The sequence below is a fragment of the Heteronotia binoei genome, chromosome 2 (genome assembly GCF_032191835.1).
Source record: "Heteronotia binoei isolate CCM8104 ecotype False Entrance Well chromosome 2, APGP_CSIRO_Hbin_v1, whole genome shotgun sequence".
Classification (NCBI taxonomy): domain Eukaryota; kingdom Metazoa; phylum Chordata; class Lepidosauria; order Squamata; family Gekkonidae; genus Heteronotia; species Heteronotia binoei.
The window spans coordinates 95,859,368-95,879,955 of record NC_083224.1 but is presented as its reverse complement, the minus strand read 5'-3'; the positions used below and the strand labels follow the sequence as shown (position 1 = coordinate 95,879,955).

The 20,588-nt window shown below is 45.3% G+C and overlaps 3 protein-coding genes across 4 annotated transcripts in view; 2 read left to right on the top strand and 1 right to left on the bottom strand.

Moving 5' to 3' along the window:
* The window catches only part of SLC6A9 (solute carrier family 6 member 9), a 52,533-nt gene extending 51,622 nt beyond the window's left edge, over positions 1–911 (top strand). For both annotated transcript variants that reach the window (XM_060231679.1, XM_060231678.1), the window contains exon 13: positions 98–911. In XM_060231679.1, the coding sequence (XP_060087662.1) occupies positions 98–316 (219 nt within the window). In that variant the 3' untranslated portion in view covers positions 317–911. The remainder of the gene's footprint in view (positions 1–97) is intronic.
* Positions 912–1,081: 170 nt separating this feature from the next.
* CCDC24 (coiled-coil domain containing 24) lies at positions 1,082–14,520 on the bottom strand. Its single transcript, XM_060231680.1, has 9 exons — positions 14,184–14,520; positions 13,547–13,732; positions 8,634–8,812; positions 7,361–7,468; positions 6,155–6,244; positions 4,571–4,625; positions 3,766–3,835; positions 3,542–3,662; positions 1,082–3,247 (listed from the first exon to the last, which is right to left on the bottom strand). The coding sequence occupies exons 1-9, from the start codon at positions 14,244–14,246 to the stop codon at positions 2,884–2,886; spliced, it is 1,236 nt and encodes a 411-aa protein (XP_060087663.1). The 5' UTR covers positions 14,247–14,520; the 3' UTR covers positions 1,082–2,883.
* A 102-nt stretch (positions 14,521–14,622) lies between these two features.
* On the top strand, positions 14,623–20,263 carry LOC132566537 (von Willebrand factor C domain-containing protein 2-like). Its single transcript, XM_060231681.1, has 3 exons — positions 14,623–15,205; positions 19,124–19,253; positions 19,721–20,263. The coding sequence occupies exons 1-3, from the start codon at positions 14,888–14,890 to the stop codon at positions 19,903–19,905; spliced, it is 633 nt and encodes a 210-aa protein (XP_060087664.1). The 5' UTR covers positions 14,623–14,887; the 3' UTR covers positions 19,906–20,263.
* Positions 20,264–20,588: the final 325 nt, after the last annotated feature.

Sequence of the window (20,588 nt, the reverse complement as noted above, 5' to 3'; positions counted from 1 at the left end):
GACCATCTTGTGGATTTGAAGGGCAGAGCATGTGCCTCCCTATGGTGGACAGAGTATCCACAATGCTTATCTTCTGTTGTACTTTCTGTCTTTTCAGCGTTTGAAAAACGCCACCCGGCCAAGCCGTGAGTGGGGCCCAGCCCTTGCAGAGCACCGAAGCGGCCGTTATGCATCAGTGCTCAGCCCCTCCTTAGAGTCTCAGCTGGAGGTGCAGTTGCTGAACCCTGAAAAACCCAAGAGTGATGAAGCTGGAGTGGCTGTTGCCATCAGTGTTGGAAGCAATGGCTCTACCCACAGCCAGGACTCCAAGATCTGAACCTTAGCCTGGGAGGCAGGGCAGGGAGCCCTATTTGCACCTCCCCTTTTCCCACCTGCCCTGGTCCTCCAAACCCTACTCTGCTCAGATACACTACAGCGCCCCCCACTGGGTGGGGGAGCCCTGGCTCCCAGGCTGTGCCGGACTCTGGAGGGGTGGCTGTGCATTCCCACCCCACTCACCTCATTAGTGCCCTTGTGCCATCTTGTAACCCTCATGTTTACAATAATGTTCAGAGGGCCCCAATTCACAGCCAGGACCAGGGATCAGAAAGGGGGAGGGGGTGTACTGGCTGAATAGTTGGGGGTGCCTTAAAAGGGTACCAAGAGGAGGGTAGGCTGATGCCGTGGTGGGTCAGCAGCCCCTTTTGGGGTGGTTTCTGGCAGCTGCACCTAGGCCCAAGGGGTCTGGAATCCATTGGGGATAGCATGCCCCTTACTGCCCTGGATCAGGGCCAGGGGGACTGGCCCCCACAGAGAAGCAAATGGGAAATCAGTGGGGCGGGTGGGTGGGAATAGGACAAGAGGTTTGGGCAGTAGCTGTAAATGTAATCCAGACATTATTAGCAAAGCTTGGTCTTGGACTGTGCAGCTGTTGTCCCATGTGGGGGTTCTTCCAGAAGATAAATTGAAGACTGTTCATCACCCACAACTGCACATACCTTCCCAGCTTCTTCACTTCTCTTATTTTTCAAAAAGGTGAGGCAGCTCTCCCATCACTTTCAATAAGCACTTCTAGTCATGGTGCCCAGGAAAAGAGATAATCTTGCTAGAAACTATTTAATAGGTTTAACAGATGAACAACTGGAGGGCAGAATGGGTGAGAGATCTCTTCCTAATATCAGCTGCAGTCAGGGAGGAAGTGGGAGCACTGTAAGTCAGGCATGTGCTCATATTCAATCTAACCTAACCTTGCTTGCATGCGCATATGTGTGGGTGCAACACACATACAATCTCACACATACATCCAGAGCTATGTTTAGTTTTTAAACACACACCATCTCTCACACATACATGCACACCAAGCATCTATATGCATCATGTGACCATGATGCAAATCCAGAACAGTATCACATACACTGGGCAACAGTTGCAAACCAATGCACCAATGTTCCTACAGCATCTTCTGAGCGCTCATCCAAGCCCGTTATTCTTGAAACTGACTCTAGGGACCTGACACTTGAGCCCTGTGGTGGGTAGGAAGGGTTTCTAAAGCACTGTTTTATGCCCCTCCTCTGAGAGGAGCAATGAACTTGACTGAAGGGGTACTGTACTGGCAAGACCCCATTGGGACCTAGCCCTGCTCCATCCTTTAGGGGAAGGTGCAGAGCCAACCATGGTGCTAAGAACAGATGATGTGCCGGGTCCCGTCCACACACCTGGGAGAAGCACAAAAGAAACAAAGCACAACCTTCCTGATAGGCTGTCCCCAGCCAGGCCTGGGCTCCATGCATCCCACTCCTCCAGTATTAGTGGGGAGGCAGAAACTGCTAGCCCCCTGCCCAAGGCGTGGAGGGGTCAGCCAGAGGCATTGGCCCCATGTCTGGCTGTAAAACCTGACACAAAGCAAGGCCTGTGTTGGTTCAGGTGGGTAGATGTTACTAATGGTTCTGTCTTCCAGCCTCATCTTCCCTTTGTTTCCATTTCAGTGTTGCTGCCTGCACTTTAGCCCTAGAAATGCTGAGTGGAGGGGACAGGAGGCCCTGGCAGTTACTATCCTGATCTCTACCCTGTGGCAATGCCACCAAGTCACCTTGCTGTGCCAAATGGTGCATGCAGGGGGCACCACTCATCTCTTGATCATGCACAATTGCTGCGGTGTAGCCATGATGCCATTAGCAAAGGCACATCTGGTTTCCTTCCCATGGGGTAACTGTTGCAGCCAGTGCTACTGGCACGGTGGCCATCCGGTGCTATTGGCACAGTGGCCAGTGATTAAGTGCCAAATGTCTGCATCATGAACAGACAGAGGGAGGACAGATGGCTCAGTGCCAGGGTGGTACTTTTGTCCTAAGACTTTAGCACCCGGTCTTTCCCTCCCTCCCCGCACCAGTGATGCACTATTTAATGCATGGTTCCATGTCTGTCCTTCCTTCTTACGTCGAGTATGGCAATTGCCATTGCCGTCTCTTCTTGTTCACAGCAATAATTGTGATGTGTCTCCCATACTGTGACTCTCCCAGTTGTAGATTTTTAAAGTCTGATAGATTTTAATGAAATTTATATTCCTGAGCCTAGGATGATGCAGTCTATTTTTCTTGGAATGGGGGGGAAGCTCTAAGAGGCACACGTGCCCCACAATGCTAACACAACTACTGTGGGTTGGGGGTGAGAAGGAGAAAAATCTCAGTCTTTGGGGTGCTTGCAGGAGGATGACCAGTGTTGAAAGAGACTCATTACCGCCTTTCTACTTCCCTGGAATCCCCAGAACTCCCCTGACCGGTACATGAAGATTAGCCAAAGTAATAGCAATTAAACCCAGGAAACAACAGTGCAAGCTGCCCTTAACAAAGTGCATAATGAGAGCAGAAAATGAGATGTTAGGGAGAAGAGGGTGATTTCGTTTCCCTAGCTGGGCCCTTTGCATTGCAGCAGCCTAGTACGGGGGCACAAGCGTGGCAGTGGACAGGGTTCTGGGGGAGGTGTTGGGTGGAAGGCAGGGACCACCTCTGCTATTGCTATCCTGCAGGCTGAACTGAGACTACTTCTCTTGGGAGGTGCTGCAATCACAGGGCTGTGAATCTGAGTGTCCTTGTCTTTCCATGCTTGCCTGAGTTCCTCTTGCTGCAGCCATCCTTGCAGGCCTTTTTCTGAGTGGTTCCTCCAGGGAAGTGTCTGATGGCATAAAGCAGTGGTTTGATTTCTGAGACTGGGTAAAGAAGCAGGAGTGGTCTCCACAAAATCTGGCCCTTTTGTAATACCTTCCAAATGGCTGCAGAATAAATGGAAAAGGGTTAGCAGGAATCTGCCAACATTGCCCAAACATTGCTCCTACCTAAAAACCAAAAGGAGAGCAGCCTTAGGCACTGCAGCAGAGCTAATCGGTCCCCATTGATCTTGTATAGAATGAACTCCATCAGCCTTAATTTAATATGGCAGGAATGCTAAACACTCAACAATGAATAACCAGTTCCAAACCACAACTGCCACTTTCAGTCCCAGATTCCTTCTAGCTCCACAGCCACCCTGCAGTGGTGAGCTTGCTTTTAAGATGTTCCCATCTTACCTAGGCTGAGGCTGGTAGCTGCTACTCCCAAGCAGCTGTGGCATGAGGGAAAGACTAGGGGACAATGGAAACCAGCTCAGCTGCAAATCTCGCTCCATGACATGCTTCTCCTCTTGCAGTTCTGTGGAGAGAAGTTTGCTTTCAAGATGATGACTGTAGGCACAATGAAACTGTTCCCTTTTCTCCTCCCTTTATCCTGAACATGAAGCCAGGGTTCTGCATACCAGCCATGGTGGGCTCCTGTGTTGTCTCTAGCAACTGTGCAGCCTGGTAATGCGCTTTTTCCAGCTGACACTGTGGAATAAGGAAACAGTCAAAACCAAAAGGAAGGAGAATGTTGAGGAAGATCTACACAGAGAATCCTCATATGGAATACTTTGTTTTGCTTCTTAGTGTTCCAGCCATTCTAGTCACTGCAGAAGGCTAATGCAGATAGGACAACAGAATATGCAGGTTGTTTGATTGAAGATACCAGTTTGTAGCTCCACTGAAAATTCTGGCACAATTTACCAGCTTCTGGAATTCCTGGCCTAGTGTTGAAAAGCAGAGCAGGATAAGCCAAGGCCCAGTGGGTAGCACTATTGCAGCTCAGCAAAGAATTGCTGCCCCCAGGATCCTGCCTAGGTTTCCTGCCACTCACTTCTCTCTCGTAACCCCCCTCAGTTCTGAGAATAAGGGTCATACCAACTACTAGCAACAGATAGAGCTGAGATGGCAACAGTGTCAGTCCCCCCTGCAAAGAATTCAAGCCCACCCACCCCACTATCTAAGCCAACCAACAGTGCAGCCCTAGGACCAACTGTGAGTTATTTACAGATCAGGATGTGGATGAGGAAGGAAGAAATACTGGATGAAGAAGGGTGTGATAGAAGGCCTAAAGCAGAGTGCAAACTGGTCACACAGACCCACCCTCCGAGACCAGAAGTAGCCTTTTGCCTTGCCTCTTGAAAGTGCATGTGACAAATGCAGTGTAAGGGAGGAGCTTGTCTGCAGAGGCCTTACTTGGGGTGGGAGGGATTCAAACCCTACCTGCAAATGGGAGATGCACTTTTCTAAAGCACAGCATTCCTCTTCTAGCAGGGTCCTAGAAGAAATGGGATTGCCCATGAAACCCATCAGGTGTGGGAGGTTCATGGCAGAAAAAAAGTGCCAACTTTGTCAATTTATAAAGACAGCATGCTTTGTTTACTTGTTATTTACCACCCCGGTACAGGGATGTGGAAATTCAAAAATGAATTAGGAGAGAGGGTTTCCACTACCTTTTTACAGGAGCAGTTACCTGTGCTTGGGAGGAAATGTTCTGGCCTGCATATGAAGCATTTGTAGAAAAGGCACAACTATTGACACTTTAAAAATACCTCAGCATATACTCTGTTGGGATCGCAATGCAGAGTTCCTCAAGTTGCTGACTGTTGAATTGTTTCTGGAATATCCTGGGTTACAAAAAGCAATGATGATACCTACTGGCCTGGGATCTGCAGGGTGCTCAGTTGCAGTTTGGAAGAACAGCAACAAAGCCCTCTGTGTAATCCTCTATTGAGACTATGCAGGGACCCAAGAACTGCATCCAGATCATGGCATAGGATTTCCACTCCACCTTCACCCAACATATTGCCACATTCAAGCTCCCTGACCTAGAAGGCATCTTGTTTTTTAGCCTCACTCCAGACGGGTACATCCCTCACACTTCAGAACACTAAGGAGTTGAGAGAGATGCCTTATACATCTGAGAGTAAGGGATGGGAGGCTACAACCCTGCTCAATCTAGCTGATCCGTTGTACCTGCATAGGGCAACTTACACAGTAGGAACTGTGTATCCCACAGCAAGGAACATTGGAAAGGGACTCTGTGATTCTCCTTGTTTTCATACCTCTGGTACTACGTTGGAAGGAAGGGACCAGTGGGGAAAAAGAGGTTCAAATGCAAGCTGTCTATTGACACATATTTTCATGCTCTTGTTTCCAGCTCATGGCTTTGGGATGAGTTTACCAGGCTCTACCACTAGGTGTCCTAGAGGTGTGCAATATTTTTTACCAGGATTTTTCAGTTCAGATCCATTGGACCCCCCAAAAAATTGGTATTTCCCAAAAATCCCAGATCTCAATACTAATATGATATTCGGATCTGACATTTTTAAAAAAAAAAATCCTGAATTTTGGGGGGTCCAATAGACCTGAGGAGAAAAACGTTGATTTTTTTTTTTTAAAAAGCCAGTTTGACCCTGTGGTTGGCTTGTCTTCTGCAGCACGATTTAAACTGTGCTGCAGATGCTGCCCCCAGGATCTGTTGTGCCACAGCTAGCAGTAGAAGCCTGACAGACAGCTGAGAGGTTGGAACAATTTGCTCCTGCTTCTCCACTGTTTCTGGACCAACTGGTAATTCCCAAATATATCTGGGATTTTGTCAGGATTTTTTTTTGTTTCTCAAGATAACCCAGATACATTTGGGATCAAAAATATGGCTCGGGTAGATCTGAATGCACACCCCTAATCCTTCCGCCATCTTTATCAGGCACCTGTTAACTTCAAGCAATTTCTTCCTACCTACAGCGTCTATCTGGAGAAGAAAAAAAATGGAGCAGAAAGCAAAAGTCGTACAAAAACAAAACTTACCGAAGTCGAAAGGCTACCTCACTAATGTGGTTGATATTCAGTTTATTGCAGAGGAGTCCCAGGTCACTGATGGTTCTGGGAGGCAGCAGCCTGGGGAAATAGAAATAGGGTGAAGTACAGGCACCAGGCAACCCAAGGGAAACTGGCTGCTCTCTGTAGTCTGACAGACTCAATTCCTGCAATTGGCCATTCCTGCATTAGGTAACCTTAGAAATAGGACACATCTCAGTATCTGGCTGTAAGACTTACCCAGAAGGCAAGAAAACATAAAAATCCAGCATATATGAAAATAACCACAAATATATACTCTATCTAACCATCCTTAACTTTAGCTATTTTGAATTGTTAGCAGAAGTGATAAGCATCTCTTTAGGGTGTTCCCTTGATAGCTAAAGTCAGCCTGTGTTTCTGTGGCATACACAATTTTTCAAGAACAGAGGAGACAGCTAATTTGCAACCTCCTCAAGGAAAAATACCTCTATTTATAAAGTAAAACTCTCAGCTCGGATATCAGAACAACTTCCAAGTCTGGCATTTAATGCAAATTGGGGGAAAACTGCAAATTAGAAAACAAGTAATTTAATATGCACATTTGATTCCAGCAAGCCAGCAGAAAAAAGGGAGATCATAGGCTGTGAAATCAGCATGGAACAAAAAATCAATCCAAATCTCCAAAAAAGTTTTTTTAAAAACTGGTCAAAAGGATGGGATAGATTGATTAAACTGAAAAAAAGATACAGTGGGTGTGAAGTGGCTCAACTATTCATATATACATATACCTGAATGTAGCTTATCGCAGCCTCTTCAACAGATTTAAATTAGCATCTAAAATACAGATTTGTAAGATGAGCACACATTGCCAATAGTATACACATACAGTTCTGTAACTAGTCTTTTCTAGGTCTGTACCTCAGTGGGACTGAAGGAAGGAACTATACACAGCAATATCTTAAAGCCCCATGGAAATTGTACAAGATGCAATAATTGGACAGTATTCAGCCACCCATCCACCCCTGCAGAAAGAATTAATAATTGTTAGGTTTAAAACTCAGTCTTTCCATACACAGATCAACCCTGAATTCTGGTGGTGCCTGTGGTACTGCAAAGTCATAGTGCCCAAGGTGTTTTGGAGTAGGGATGTCAGCCCATGGTCACATTCTATGGGCAGCCTTGCTTCCCAAAGACAGAGCTATCCCTGGGCCTTACCGGATAAGGGCATTGCTCCCAGAGGAAGGCTGTCCAGTTCCAGCATCTCCCTTCAGAGCAAAGGTAACCACATGGGGGCTGTATTTAGAAATGGCACAATCTTGGTCCCTGTAATGAGAAAGAAGGCAAGCCTGTTGCACCACCAGGCACAGCAGCCGTTCAGTAGCTGGAAGGAATACAAGTCACTCAGACCTCTTCAGTCTAAAAGATGAAACAGAGAAGCCCCAAGAGGCTTACACCCCTCACCCTCCAGAATGTGCGCAGGAGCCATGGCATGTGCCCATTCAGTGCCGAGAAAGAGAGTAAAGGTGGAATTCTTCTTATATCAATGCATAAATTCAGGGTGCTCTCTGGGACTGGCAGCCTGAAGGATGAAGGGAATCTTTTGGTGGGCACATGACTAAGAAGTTAAAAAGGAGAAAGCCTATCCCCCATTGACCAATCCATTCCACTCCCTGCCCTCACTGAACTCCTCACTGTTTGCACAAGATCAAAGCAGAGAGCCAGTCCTCTCCAAGGGTTCCTGCAGGGGCTGATCCCTATTCTCTCTCAGATGAATGCACCTTTTGAATTGCAGAGGTGGGGGCATAATCATAGCCTCAGGCTATGCACTGAGTTCACCGCAGAAACAAAGCACCAGCTGAGCTGGCATTCCTGATTGGGGCGGGGTGGGGTGCACCATCAGATCTCTGCAGGGAGGATGGCAAGGGAAATAACTTGTGCTTGGACCCAAAAGGCTGTCCTATGTAATTGGGAAACATCTAACAGCTACAGAAAAGCACTAGAGTGACACACCCATCTCTGAACTTTTGCTAACAAACTGGAAACCTGCATTTGAATGGCAGGACTGTAGAACAGACAAGAGAGTCACTCAACACCCCCTCACACACCTCTCTGCAAGCCCATCTGCTGGGCACTGGCCATCTGAGAGGCAACCACATTCAAGTACAAAGCATTCACGCACTGATTAGACTGCACTGGTTCTGGTATCTCGGGAAGTGTTGTGGAAACAGTATCATATAATTCTAGCTTCCCCTAGACAGGCCAGGCCTGCCCTGGACAAAATATAAGAAAACACTCAGCTCCACATACAGATCTACCACCATTCAGTTCAGTTACAGTGCCACCCTAAGCAAAGTTACATACACCCTTCTGACCATACTGACATTAGGATGGCAAGAGACCAAACAGATTCATTCTTTCCTCAAAGAGGTTTCGGTATGTAGGATCTCCTGGTTCCTGCTGCGCCCTGCCTACACCTGATCTCCTGTACCTGCCCTCCTGCAGTGCTTTTTGCTGAAGGCCTCTCAAAAGAAGGCGGATTTCTTCCCTCATCAGCTCCTTAAGGTGGGGTGGAGCAGAAAGCAAGCTGCCAGCTGCTTGTGAAGGACTCCGTTCCAGTTTTGAGTGGTCCAGCTGCATCTCCTGATAGAATTCCAGCAGAGTCTGCACCTGTCAATGGGGAAGGATTCAGCCTAAATTAGAGACAGTATACTAAAATGCATCTCCTGCCACAAACTGAAAGCTCTTTCTCCTAGGCAACTCATTATCACCCTCCACCTCCCTACATGAAAAGTCACACTGCAAGAAAAGGCAACCCTATTCCTATCATAACATGACAGTCAGTCCTACCTGCAAATCAAGCTAGCTGCCCCTTAGTAAAGAGACAAATACAGAAACTCACTCAATGTTAGAAGGGCAAACAATGGAAACATGGGAATAACACCCCCCCCCCGGTGTGTTCTGGCTAATCCCCAGTATTATGGCAGGCAGTTATGAAGGTCCCAAAAATGGTGACGGTTTTAATGATAGGGTCTGGGACATGAACACATTCTCAAAGTTGTGAAGTTGTGACAAGGTTAAGATGTCACACAAATGTGCTCACATCTCCAACACATTCCCCGGACTTGATGATCAAGAGTACCTTTTCTTCACAGGCCTCAGTTCTCTCACTTCTCAGATCCCACCCCTTGTTTGAATTAATCTTTGCTTGTTCAGTTCCATTTCTCCTCCCTGCTGTCATGATTATTTTCTGAGCTGCTTTGCTTCCTTCTCTTATCAGGTCTCCCTCAGCTCCCTATCCCAGCACTCAGCTTTACACACCACTGCAGAGTCCTTTCTTTTTCAGGGAACTGTCTACATTTCTTAGCAAGATCCCATTTACATTCAATCAACAAATATATTGTGGTATTAAAATGTGTTAGGAAAAAAGTGCTAGGTGTGTGATATCATTTGGAATGTGTGCTTGTACAAGTAAAATATGAAAAAGAAGGAAATGGAGATTTTTTAAAAAAAAACATGGCATAATTTAGGGATGGTTAATGGCTGACAGAAGACAGTAAAGGAAATTCTGAGGAGAGGGTGTGACTCAGAGGCAGAGCATCTGCTTGGCATGTAGAATGTTTCAAGTTCTGTTCCCAGCATTTCCAGTTAAAAGGATCAGATAGGAGGTGAAAAGGAAGACCACTGCCTGAGACCCTAGAGAGCTGCTCTTGTCTGTGTAGACAATACTGAACTTGATGGTATAAGGCAGATTCATGTGTATTGTTCATGTGTATCAACAGGCTGTGCTGATAACAAAGCATAAGCCTGCAGAAGATCCTTTTTGGCTTGCCAGACTGGTTGCTGTCTAAATAGTAGTATTTAGAACTACTCAGAACATTTCTTATAAACCCACCCTCCATTTCCTGGCTGGCCCAGAACACTGTCCACAGTAGCTGGCATGAGGGCACAGTGCTGCTGCCATGTGCACTACTGACACTCCATAAAAGGTGCAATGCTGAGGACACCCTGCAACACTCCCCCTTTCCTTTCCTGTGAGGAAAGACAAGGTCATGCAGCAAAAATACTCCTAGTTGCAATCAACATAATATGGGACACTTGAAGGACAAGCATGCTCCACTGCTCCCTTTCTGGCACCATTCATCCACAAGGGGACTGCCACAGCACAGCTGCTGCCCTGGGAAGCTTCCCAGATATCCTAGCTGGAGAGGGGAGGGCTGCAGAGACAAAACCAACTGAGGAACTGAGAGCAGAGACACAGGCAACTCTCTGGCTACATTCCTTAGGTTTCAGATGAGGTAGTAATAAAAATGCAGGTGAGGGGCCCCTTATGGGGATTGCTGTCCACAGGGCAGGATGACGTGGGGGAGACACCTGGGTACAGGAATCCAAACAAAGCCCTAAAGACAGAGTTGTGTCAGAAGACAGAGTGCCAGAAAGAGGTCAGGGTATGCTGGTATTCTGGTTTCAGAGGGAGGTAGGGACATTACCATGTGAAAGGCCTCAGGCTGTTTACTGATATTCCTCATCCCCAATCAGGAGGACACTGAATAGGGAAAGAGCATGAATGCCTGCAGAACAAAAGGCCTAGAATAACATGGATTAGGGGCTCTGGCCAAGCACTATTTATTTTATTTATTTGATTTGATTTATATCCCGCCCTACCCCACCGAGGTGGGCTCAGGGCGGCTTACAACATAAAAACCAACAAAATCAATTTAAATACATTAATAATTATAATTATACAATAAAATACATATAAAATATATAAAAACACATAAAGCTCACTTCAGTATGTACTATGCTACCTTCTTTAAGTCAATTCTTCAATATTCCAGTATTAAATAATCTGGTCTTCGAGATTGAGTGTTCAGGCATTCCGATAACAATTAATTGTATGCCAACCGGAAGAGGGCTGTTTTGCAGGCCCTGCAGAACTGTTCAAGGCTCCACAGGGGCCTCACCTCCTCCTGGAGCTGATTCCACCAACAAGGAGCTGCAATCGAGAAGGCACTAGAAAGCAGCTGAGTGGAGCCTGGCAAATGGAGACTCCACAGACAAAGGAAGGGTTGAGGCAACTGCACTTTTTTCACTCCCATACTGTTTTGCCTTCTTACAACAGAGATACTGTACCCTTCTTAGGATCTCCATGGGACTTAGAAAGCAGCTCAGGCTGCCAGATCCAAATGCCAAAAGAAGTGCTTCACAGAGTATGAGTCTCCTACTCAGATTTTATTCCTGTGTTGGAATACACATGGTTGCTCTGCCTTATGACAAATTTTGCTACAGGCCCACACAACGGGAATGAGCAACTAACCACAGCTTTCTACTGCATGTGCACTTAGTGAAACAGATGTGTGCATTCCCTCATTTGATGATACACATGTGTCATAATTAGAGTAGTCTCAATAATACCGACATAGAAAATAGTGTGCCATGACCTGAATAGCCCAGGCTAGCCTGATCTCATCAGGTCTTGGAAACTAAACAGGTCATGGCTAGTGGCTGGATGAGAGTCCTCCAAGGAATATTAGGGTCACAACATGGAGGCAGGCAGTGGCAAACCACCTCTGAATGTCTCTTACCCTGAATACCCTGTGGATCCTCCATAAGTCAGCTGTGACTTAACCTCATTTTCCAGCATAAAACTAGTGTGCATTGAATAGGCCCGTAGCAATGCTTCCCATGTAACTTTTGAAAAATGCACTCACTTAAACTGGAATTTATTATTTGTAAATATTAGGCTGCAAACAAAATAAACAACAAAACAACAAAATAAACTATTGGTAGCATATGTCTCTATAGTGTCAATGATATGCCAGGGTGTGTACCAAAAACATCCAATGATGTGATCTCTTCTTGGTCCAGGATAGGTTAAGGGATCAAGAACCAACAATATGTAGTAAGCTAGAAGCATCACGTAACAGGGAAGGAGCAAGAAGCTCAGAGTAAGATAAGCAGACATTTTACTTTAAAAGTACCGGCAGGTTTTGAGAAAGGACCTGGACAGAGCCCTCGTGACACAGAAATGCCATTCCAACAATGGACAGCTCCATGACAGAAGGCAAAGTAGGGTGCAATTGGGTATTAAAGGTGGAAGATTTCAAAAGTAAGAATCATGGCAGTAGGGCAGGTAGGGAACCTGTTCAGGGACATTAGGGAAGGTATAGTCATAGCAGTGAGGGGGGCAGGGGGGGGAAGACATTCTGAACAACACTGAAAGGGAACAGCAGCAGAGAAAGCCAGCAAGAAGGGTGAGCATGGAGAGACAGCATGGACACATTTGAGCAATTCATATTCACAGCAGATCTCAGAGATGCTGAAAAGCAGCAGGATTTGTTGACTGCTTGAACAGGAAGGAAAGCAGCAGAGAAATCAAAGTTAATCACAGGATTACTGGTCACAAACTGCCTTATAATATTTTAAATTGAGAGAAAGATAAATGATGAAGGTGGGAAGGAAGAGGATATGGATAGAAATAATATACTCTTTGTCATGTCAAAACATCAAAATGACAGAAGGGAATATTAGAGAGGGAGATTGAAATCATCCGGACTAGAATCACATACTAGTCTATATAGCATTTTCATTCACAGAAAAATAAAATACAAAAAGTGACTTAAACATCACTTGCAAAGGTAAGTTAAGTCACAACAGGTCCTCCTTACAGACAAATGGACATTAGATCGCTTTTGTATAAATCATCAAATTTGTCAGTCACAATAGTGCTTATATGTCTTTCAGAAGCAACACAAAAAGAGACATTGTGGAACTATAGTGCCTTCTATGTGGATTGTAGTGATTCATTATGTGTAATCTGCCTTGAGTCCTTGTGAGAAAGACAGGCTATAAATAAAAGATGGCATTGAAATGAAAAAGAAAATTCACTCAAGCTGGCAAACATAGGAATTCTGGCAAAAGATATCCACTTTTATCACTACAACTATCTGCTCTCAGCAATAATGTGTTAAATTGTACCAAGTTCAAGGCTAGGACTGGTCCACAGGATATTTGTCCTTCACACATCATATATCAGAAAAGCAGACATAGATGATAGCACATAAAATGGAAAGCGTGTGTTACTTCACTACAGCCTATGTGTGTTTGCACCACACCTCTAGCAGTCATAGAAAGGGAGCCCCTTTAAACAACCAATCCCTAGGTGGCTAACTGGTTTTACCTCTTTAGCTCATGAAATATCAATTCTTCATACAGATGCTACTTTGGCACGTGCCACTAGTAATAAACTACGCATTCAGTGTGGGGAATGGTTGTGGATTTGTGTTGCCATTGGGTATAATTCAGGAACATTTTTCAACTGTGAATGACAGAGAAATGAAATTCACAAAACCCCCTGGCCTGCAGCCCCCATTTGGAGGAAGGCACAAAGTCCCTGTACTTAACCTCAGCATGCAGCTCCAAGCTCCGTTCCACGGTATCATTCCCCAAGATGGTCTTCATCTCAAGCCTTTCACTGGGTGCTACCTGTTCCTCCAGCATCCTCCAGAGCGATGGCACTGGTTGCAAGGGCTGCCCAGACAGATCAAAGAAGGGCAACATGGAGGCAACCTTCAACTCCAGCATAAAGCTCTGATATTTAAAGAAAATATTAAAAAGTGGTGCAGATTAAGCAGGGAATGGAAGGGGAAGATAGGATAGGGGACCCAGACTTCTCTAGCACAAGCCATAGATCAACCACAGGAAGAAATCCCTTGCTTTCCAATTGCTAACAAAGGATCATACTGATTGCTCTTCCTCATCAGCAAATACGGTACCTATTTCAACCTCTAAGCCGCTCCTACCTACCTCCCCCACAACTCTACACATTCTGGTTTACTGCCCCGCCCCCTCCCCGCACTTCACACAAGACCTCCAGCCTCCCTCCCTTCCCTTGTGAGATCTTGACAGTATATGCCCTCACTGGTATCATCACTTAAGTCCTAACTAACTTAGTTTCACCCAGAGTCTTGCCAGTCTGTCGCATACGAGCAGCGCACGAAAGGCTCCCCGCTCCTTCCACGACGCCAAGGGACAGCCTTACCTCTTCCAATCCCCCTACGCATACTTTGTCCCCCTCTCGCCAGCATAAACCCGCCACCTCCATGGAAACGCCCCGCCCCTTTCCTCGGAATCTTCTCCTCTTAAAGCAACCGCGTCGCAAAGACCTAACCAGCGGAGTGGAGAAAGGGATCCCAGGAAAGTTCTTGGGAACATGTGAGTGCGCCCATGCTGCCTTAGGAAACGCGATGCTATCTGAGAGAAATAGATTTATGCTTCTGGCTTCAGTGTGCAGTTAATGGACTTTTGCCAGTTCATGCCTTTAGGAGCCATGATGCGGATTGGGGAGACGCGGTGTTTGCTATTGGCATGAATGGAGAAGTTGGAAGGCGAGCAAGGGGCCTGAGTGCAGACAAACAGCGCAGGAGGCTCCGGCAGGGGGGCTCTTCTGGGGCCGGTTCCTCCCACGGCACAGGTCCTTCCCGCCCGCCTCGGTGGGGAGGGGATGCGCTGCCCTAGACGGGCTTGGATTTCACTGAGGGGCGGGAGGCGCTGGCACAAAGGCCGAGGCTTGTTGGGGCTGGCCAGGGCGGGTATCAGCTGCAGCCTCTGCAAGGACCTCCAGGTGGGAGACTCCCACAAGTGGGTTAGGCAGGCTGTGAGGGACTGGGTGCTCTTTCCTCCTTCCCCTGCTCCTCATTGTCCTCATAGGCAACTTATGCCGGGCGTTGTCGCTTGAGTCTAGCGATGCCTTTCCCCTTGGCCCAGCTGCATCTAGCACTGATGCTGATTCTGGGGCCCATTCCAGCACTGGCTGGGCCAGTGAGCACCTGTGACGCTAACGGTAGCCTGTACTACGTGGGCGAGTGGTATTTCCTGGACAGTGACCACTGCACCCAGTGCGAGTGCACGCCCGAAGGGCCAGCCTGCGCTCGCACTGACTGCACCGCCCTGCCCCTTGCCTGCATCCACGTCAGCCATTACCCCAGTGACTGCTGCCCGCGCTGCGAACGTGTTGGCTGTGAACACCGCGGCCAAGTTTATGAGCTGGGACAGCACTTCCAGGTAAGGGACTCGCACGGCTTTCTGGAAGCGGGGGGGAGAAGTGACCATTTATCAGGTATTAATATCTGCCAAAATGTCAAATTGTATGATGGGAAAAAACACTAGTATGTAAAAGGTGCTTTCCAAGCTTGTTTGACAAGCATTCATTAATGGTATACTTCCAGGGTATGGTTATAAGAACTGTACTATATGTGCAGGACAGGTGTTTCTAACCATGGAAACCAGCTTCCTCATAACTAGGACTAAAGTAGCACTAACAAACTAGTTTGGAGTCACAAAAAGTCATTTCTTTTTCTTTAATCTTGATGAAAAATGCCTGTGCAACAAAGCTCTTATGAAAGGAGAGGTCCTGCTGCAAGGATGTTCCTTTACAATTGAAGTTAATGGGGCACTCTGAGTCTTAGAATGCCAAACTAATTATTTTTTTTGGGGGGGGGACCCCTCGCTTTGTTTTCTAAGCCTGATGCTGGTCAGCACAGCACTTTTCCCCAGAGCTATTATCTATCACTGCTAAAATTGCAGACAGGGTATTTTAAGATCTGAGTCAGCTCAAACAATCTTTGGCATTGCTGGGCACAGGGGGGTGGGGGAGCACTTGACAATAACCTGCACTAGCTAATAGGAGACAGGTTCTGCCCCAGAGGGTGAAGATCAAGATATCTAATATCATGTAGAGATGTGAAATTTCCATAAACATTTAAATCATGCAAAGAACCCAGTTCCCTGCCCCAATTGGGGGAGAACTGTCCATACTGAAGTTTTCAGAAAAACTTAAATATTCCCATCAAGTCTGAACATATTTTGCTGATTTAACAATGTAAAGCACACCCCTTATTATTTAGCATATAACATTGTATAAATTGGCATATTTATGGAATTTAAAAGTATAAATGTCTTAGTGTTCTACAAGCAAAATTGAAAATATACCCAGTGCCAAAAGACAAGAAAACTGCAAACTGCTGCATCCTAAGTTAACTTAGTTATTCTATCACTCATTCTGAAAGAGAAAATTTTCATAGGTGTTTTCTTCATTCCAATATTTCTATTTTTTTTCCAGTGGAAAAGTCATTAGACTTTTTCAGTCTATACACAGAGTGAATAAAACCTTGTCCCAAAAAGTCATTTCATGCATTTCGAAAGAAAAATATTTCATATCAGCTGCTTTTAGTGCTTCCCAGCATCATGGAGTAAATTTAAACATTGTCTTTAAAAGGATTTCACTCAAAAGAGAAAAAAAGTATTTTAGTGCCCTGCAAAATTTCCATGGACAAAATGAAAAAGTCCTGATTTCATCCTTTCGGCAAATAATATATATTTCTGGACAAATAAAACTATGTCAAAGAAAAATATTTCATAGAACTTCTGGCTTCACATCTCTAATCCTGGGTTCCAGGCTTCTTGAAATGGTATGAATTGAGTGCCCACAAGTATGTGTGTGTGAATGGAGCTAAGCAAAGTGTGTGCATAGCTGCAGAAAGAGCAAGTTCATGTAGCTGACCAGATTAGGCAGATCACCTCCCAAGGTGAATTCCCTGTCTGATGAAGTGTGCTTGCACACCAAAGCTCACACCTTGAATTAAACTTTGTTGGTCTTGGAGGTGCCACTAGACTCAAACTTTGTTCTTATCAAATATCAAATAAGGGTATCTTATCAAATAGACTAAATTTCTTGACTGTTCCTTGTGATCTGTCTTAAGCCTCTCTAGTCTGCCAGTCCTGACCACATTCAAGATTCTTGTGAAAGGTAGAGATAAAAGTCAGAGCCAATTTAGTGTAGTGGTTAAGTGTGTGGACTCTTATCTGGGAGAACCAGGCTTGATTCCCCACTCCTCCACTTGTGGCTGCTGGAATGGCCTTGGGTTAGCCATAGGTTTTGCAAGAGTTGTCCTTCAAAGGGCAGCTTCTGGGGAGAGCTTTCTCAGCCTCACCAACCTCACAGGGTGCCTGTTGTGGGGGAAGAAGATAAAGGTGATTGCAAGCTGCTCTGAGACTCTGATTCAGAGAGAAGGGTGGGGTATAAATATCTATGCAGTCGTCTTCTTCTAATGGTATCCCTTTAACATTTCTGCTGTCCTACCTACCCAAATTTAGGTTGCTCTTGGAGCCACACAGCAGCAGCTCAGGGAATCAGGATACCTTGTTATTGCCTAAAAGTTGATAGCAGGACTAAAGTAGGTTTAGGAAAACAGATTATTTTAAGAAAAGTCATTAACTGAATTGATTAATGTTTAGCACTACAAAAGTAGATTTGGATTGATCAAGAGAAATGGGAATTTAATTTTTTTTGTTAGTTGTACTTATTGAAATCCCTATGATTGGAGAGGGAATTTCACACAGGCAGATGAGATCTAGAGGTTTTCCCCTTGGGTGGGGAATGGGAATGATGAACAAGCTCCTGAACTGGGTGAACAGGAATGGGACACAAAGAATAGCATTCAAGATGTTTACTTTCTAGAGGGGGCAAAGTAATGGCATTTGTGGCTGCTCTTCAGTTCCCTTTTGTGGTCAGTAGTAGAATGTCAGTAAGAGGTTGAATGAGAGATCAGGGGACCCAAGAAAGATGCTAGTATCCTCTGCATGGTATTTTAAAGAAGAGTTTCATCTGGCAGTAATGGCAGGAGTGCTTAATTCTATTGTTATTCAGCATATTGGGATCTTAGTGGTTTCACTGCTACTCAAGGCAATTATCCCCTACCTACGTGCATGTCCACTGGTAAAACTATTTAAGCTCTTTGGTTTACCTTAGTATAACATGTAGATATCCCCAGTTTCCAGCCGAAAGTATATCTGAAAATGTAAGCTAGCTACTAGATGGGTAGAGTTGGCAAATGAACAGGACAAAACCTCTTCATTTCCAGAGAGTTTCCGACATAAGAGTCATTCCTGTTTGGGGTGATATTGCCACTTACTGGTGAAATCTCTGAACTGCACCAAAGATTAATTGACTGTTCTGCTAAGTGATGTTTTTAACACATTACAAGAAAAGATAGGGATCGCAGACCCACAATACATCTGCCCACCCTTGAAGCAAAGGCACTTATATGATGGCATGTAGCCAATCACATCTCTCAAGCATGTGTTTACTACATGTCTGTACACCTAACTTCCTTTCAGTGATACAGGCCAGGCTAGCACACTATGGAATTACAGTCACTCTCCTGCAATATATAAAACATCCCTTGAACAGACTTGCATACATACAGACATTGCAGAACAGACTGTACAAGAGCTGCAGTGAGTATGGTAAGGGTGTTCTGGGAATAATTTAATAGTTATCCTGCAATATTACCAGTGTCACCATTCTGTGTTGTTGAGGTGGAATTAAAATCTGCCTTCCTCTATTAAAGATATGCACAGATGAACCTAGAACTAGGATTGTGTAAATATTTTCCTCTGCATTTGTTCTTTGAAAAATATATAGAGAGCCTCCACAATGAAAGCAGAACTACTGTGACTCATTTTTATTTAATGTTTCTTTCCTTCATGGAATTCAAGATGGTGGACATGGGATTGCCAACAGTTGAACCATTCAGGCACTGACCAGACCCAGGCCTATTCAGCTGCAGTAAGATTACTGCCTTATATGTCTTCTGACCATGCCCTGGGACTTTTTCCTTCTCCTCCCCCTCCACATGCTTCAAGTGGGCTGTTTTTTCCTCCCACTTCAAGCACCTTACATGGATATATGCTTAAATATTGGTTCAGAATTTCATTTCACACATACTTCTCCCCCCCTTTTATCTTCCACATCTGTCAGAGATGGTAGAGAAGATGGTTTCTGGATTGGGTCACAGGTGGTTTCTTTAATTGGGGGAAGGAATAAGTGTGTCCAACGTTGGCAAGTGCACTTTCAGCAGTCAGCGCACACTAAAACTATGGATGGATGTTCATACTCTGACCAGCTTTTCTCTCCCACAGCCATCAGAATGTGAACAGTGTACCTGTGATATAGATGGCATAGCTCGCTGCCTAGTGGCAGACTGTGCACCCCCACCATGTGTCAATCCTGTCTACGAGAAAGGCCACTGCTGCCCCACCTGCAAGGATGGTGAGAGAACTGCCTATAGAACTATGCCAGATGTAGACCTTTCATGTGGGGTGGTAGTCCATGATCAGTTCAGGGTTCCTGTCTGAAAAGAGAGGGAAAGGGGCAAGAGGCAAGCAAGACTGAGCAACTTATAAAACAGAGGGAACATCTGCTTAAAAGTGTTCATTAAGAGACTGACATGGTTTGTGGTGCTCATCTTTGACAGCAAGGAAGTGCTCCCCTTGAATGAATCAGCAGATATTGCCCCTCCCTGGGTCCTACTATAAGGGAAGAAGCTTTCCCAGATGACTCGAGACTTTTTCTTCATATTAAGAACCTGGGGTAATAGGTACTAGATAAGCCACACTTTGTGTGCCTTAGAACTGGAACAGTTTCTCAGGAGAATCTCTCTGTTTCTAGGCTTTACAAAGAGGCTTCTGAAAGGCAAATATTGACAGATTCTAATACTTGCTATCATTTCTCTACAGGGCCCAACTGTTATGTTGATGGCAGCCAGCATCAAATCATCCCCTCTGGGGAAAGCGTCTGGGTGGGGCACTGTATGCGTTGCAGGTGTCATGATGGCCAAGATGCTGGCTACTGGGAAGGAAATCGTGTAGCCAAATGTGAGCTATTACCAGGCTGCCAAGCTACAGCTGAACACCATGCTTGAGCTTGTAACACCTAGCAATTCCTCAGCCAACCCACTAAATTAATACATTTCTCAGATCCCTGCTCATACAAGCAGTTCCTGTTCACCAACCATCAGTCCAGCCAAAACCCTCTATCTGCACAAGCAGGCACTACATCTAGCATTTCTACCTTCCTCCCATGGATATCCTGAACAACTACACATGGGACTACTTCACAGACTATGCATTCCCAAGCCCCTTGAATGTTGCCCTTTATTTAGGTTATCACTGTTGCTCAATCCTCAGACAGACATTTGTTCCACTCCAACTGTATTCAGATACAACATTGTCCTATGTAACTGTAGAAAAAACAATAATAAAGGATCCTAGTAGAACTGGTCTCAACTGGGCTACACAGCTATATCCCCAATTTTTAAAGCTAGACCGTCTTGAGCCTGTTTTGGGTCAAAAAGAGGGATGTGTAATATTTCACAATTGTTGAGACAAAGTGTCTCACCTTTAATTCTATAACTTAGACTTTGCCAGGATGAAAAAGGCAAATTCTATGCTGGAGGTGATTAAGAAAAAAGTTGGATAAAACAGCCAACATTATAATACCCTTGTACAGCGCTATGAGTGGCATCATTTGGAATATTGTGCGCAGTTCTGGTTGCCATACCTTAAAAAGGATACTGCAGAGCTAGAAAAACAAGGTGCTTAAGGG

Excerpts from the sequence above, each read along its gene's own strand:
- CCDC24 (XM_060231680.1), bottom strand. The coding sequence starts at position 14,246 with ATGGAGGTGGCGGGTTTATGCTGGCGAGAGGGGGACAAAGTATGCGTA. Across the intron at positions 13,733-14,183 it reads GCGTAGGGGGATTGGAAGAG|AGCTTTATGCTGGAGTTGAA; the intron begins GTAAGGCTGTCC and ends TTTAAATATCAG. Across the intron at positions 4,626-6,154 it reads GAGGTAGCCTTTCGACTTCG|GACCCTGCTAGAAGAGGAAT; the intron begins GTAAGTTTTGTT and ends CATTTCTTCTAG.
- LOC132566537 (XM_060231681.1), top strand. The coding sequence starts at position 14,888 with ATGCCTTTCCCCTTGGCCCAGCTGCATCTAGCACTGATGCTGATTCTG. Across the intron at positions 15,206-19,123 it reads AGCTGGGACAGCACTTCCAG|CCATCAGAATGTGAACAGTG; the intron begins GTAAGGGACTCG and ends TCTCTCCCACAG. Across the intron at positions 19,254-19,720 it reads CTGCCCCACCTGCAAGGATG|GGCCCAACTGTTATGTTGAT; the intron begins GTGAGAGAACTG and ends ATTTCTCTACAG.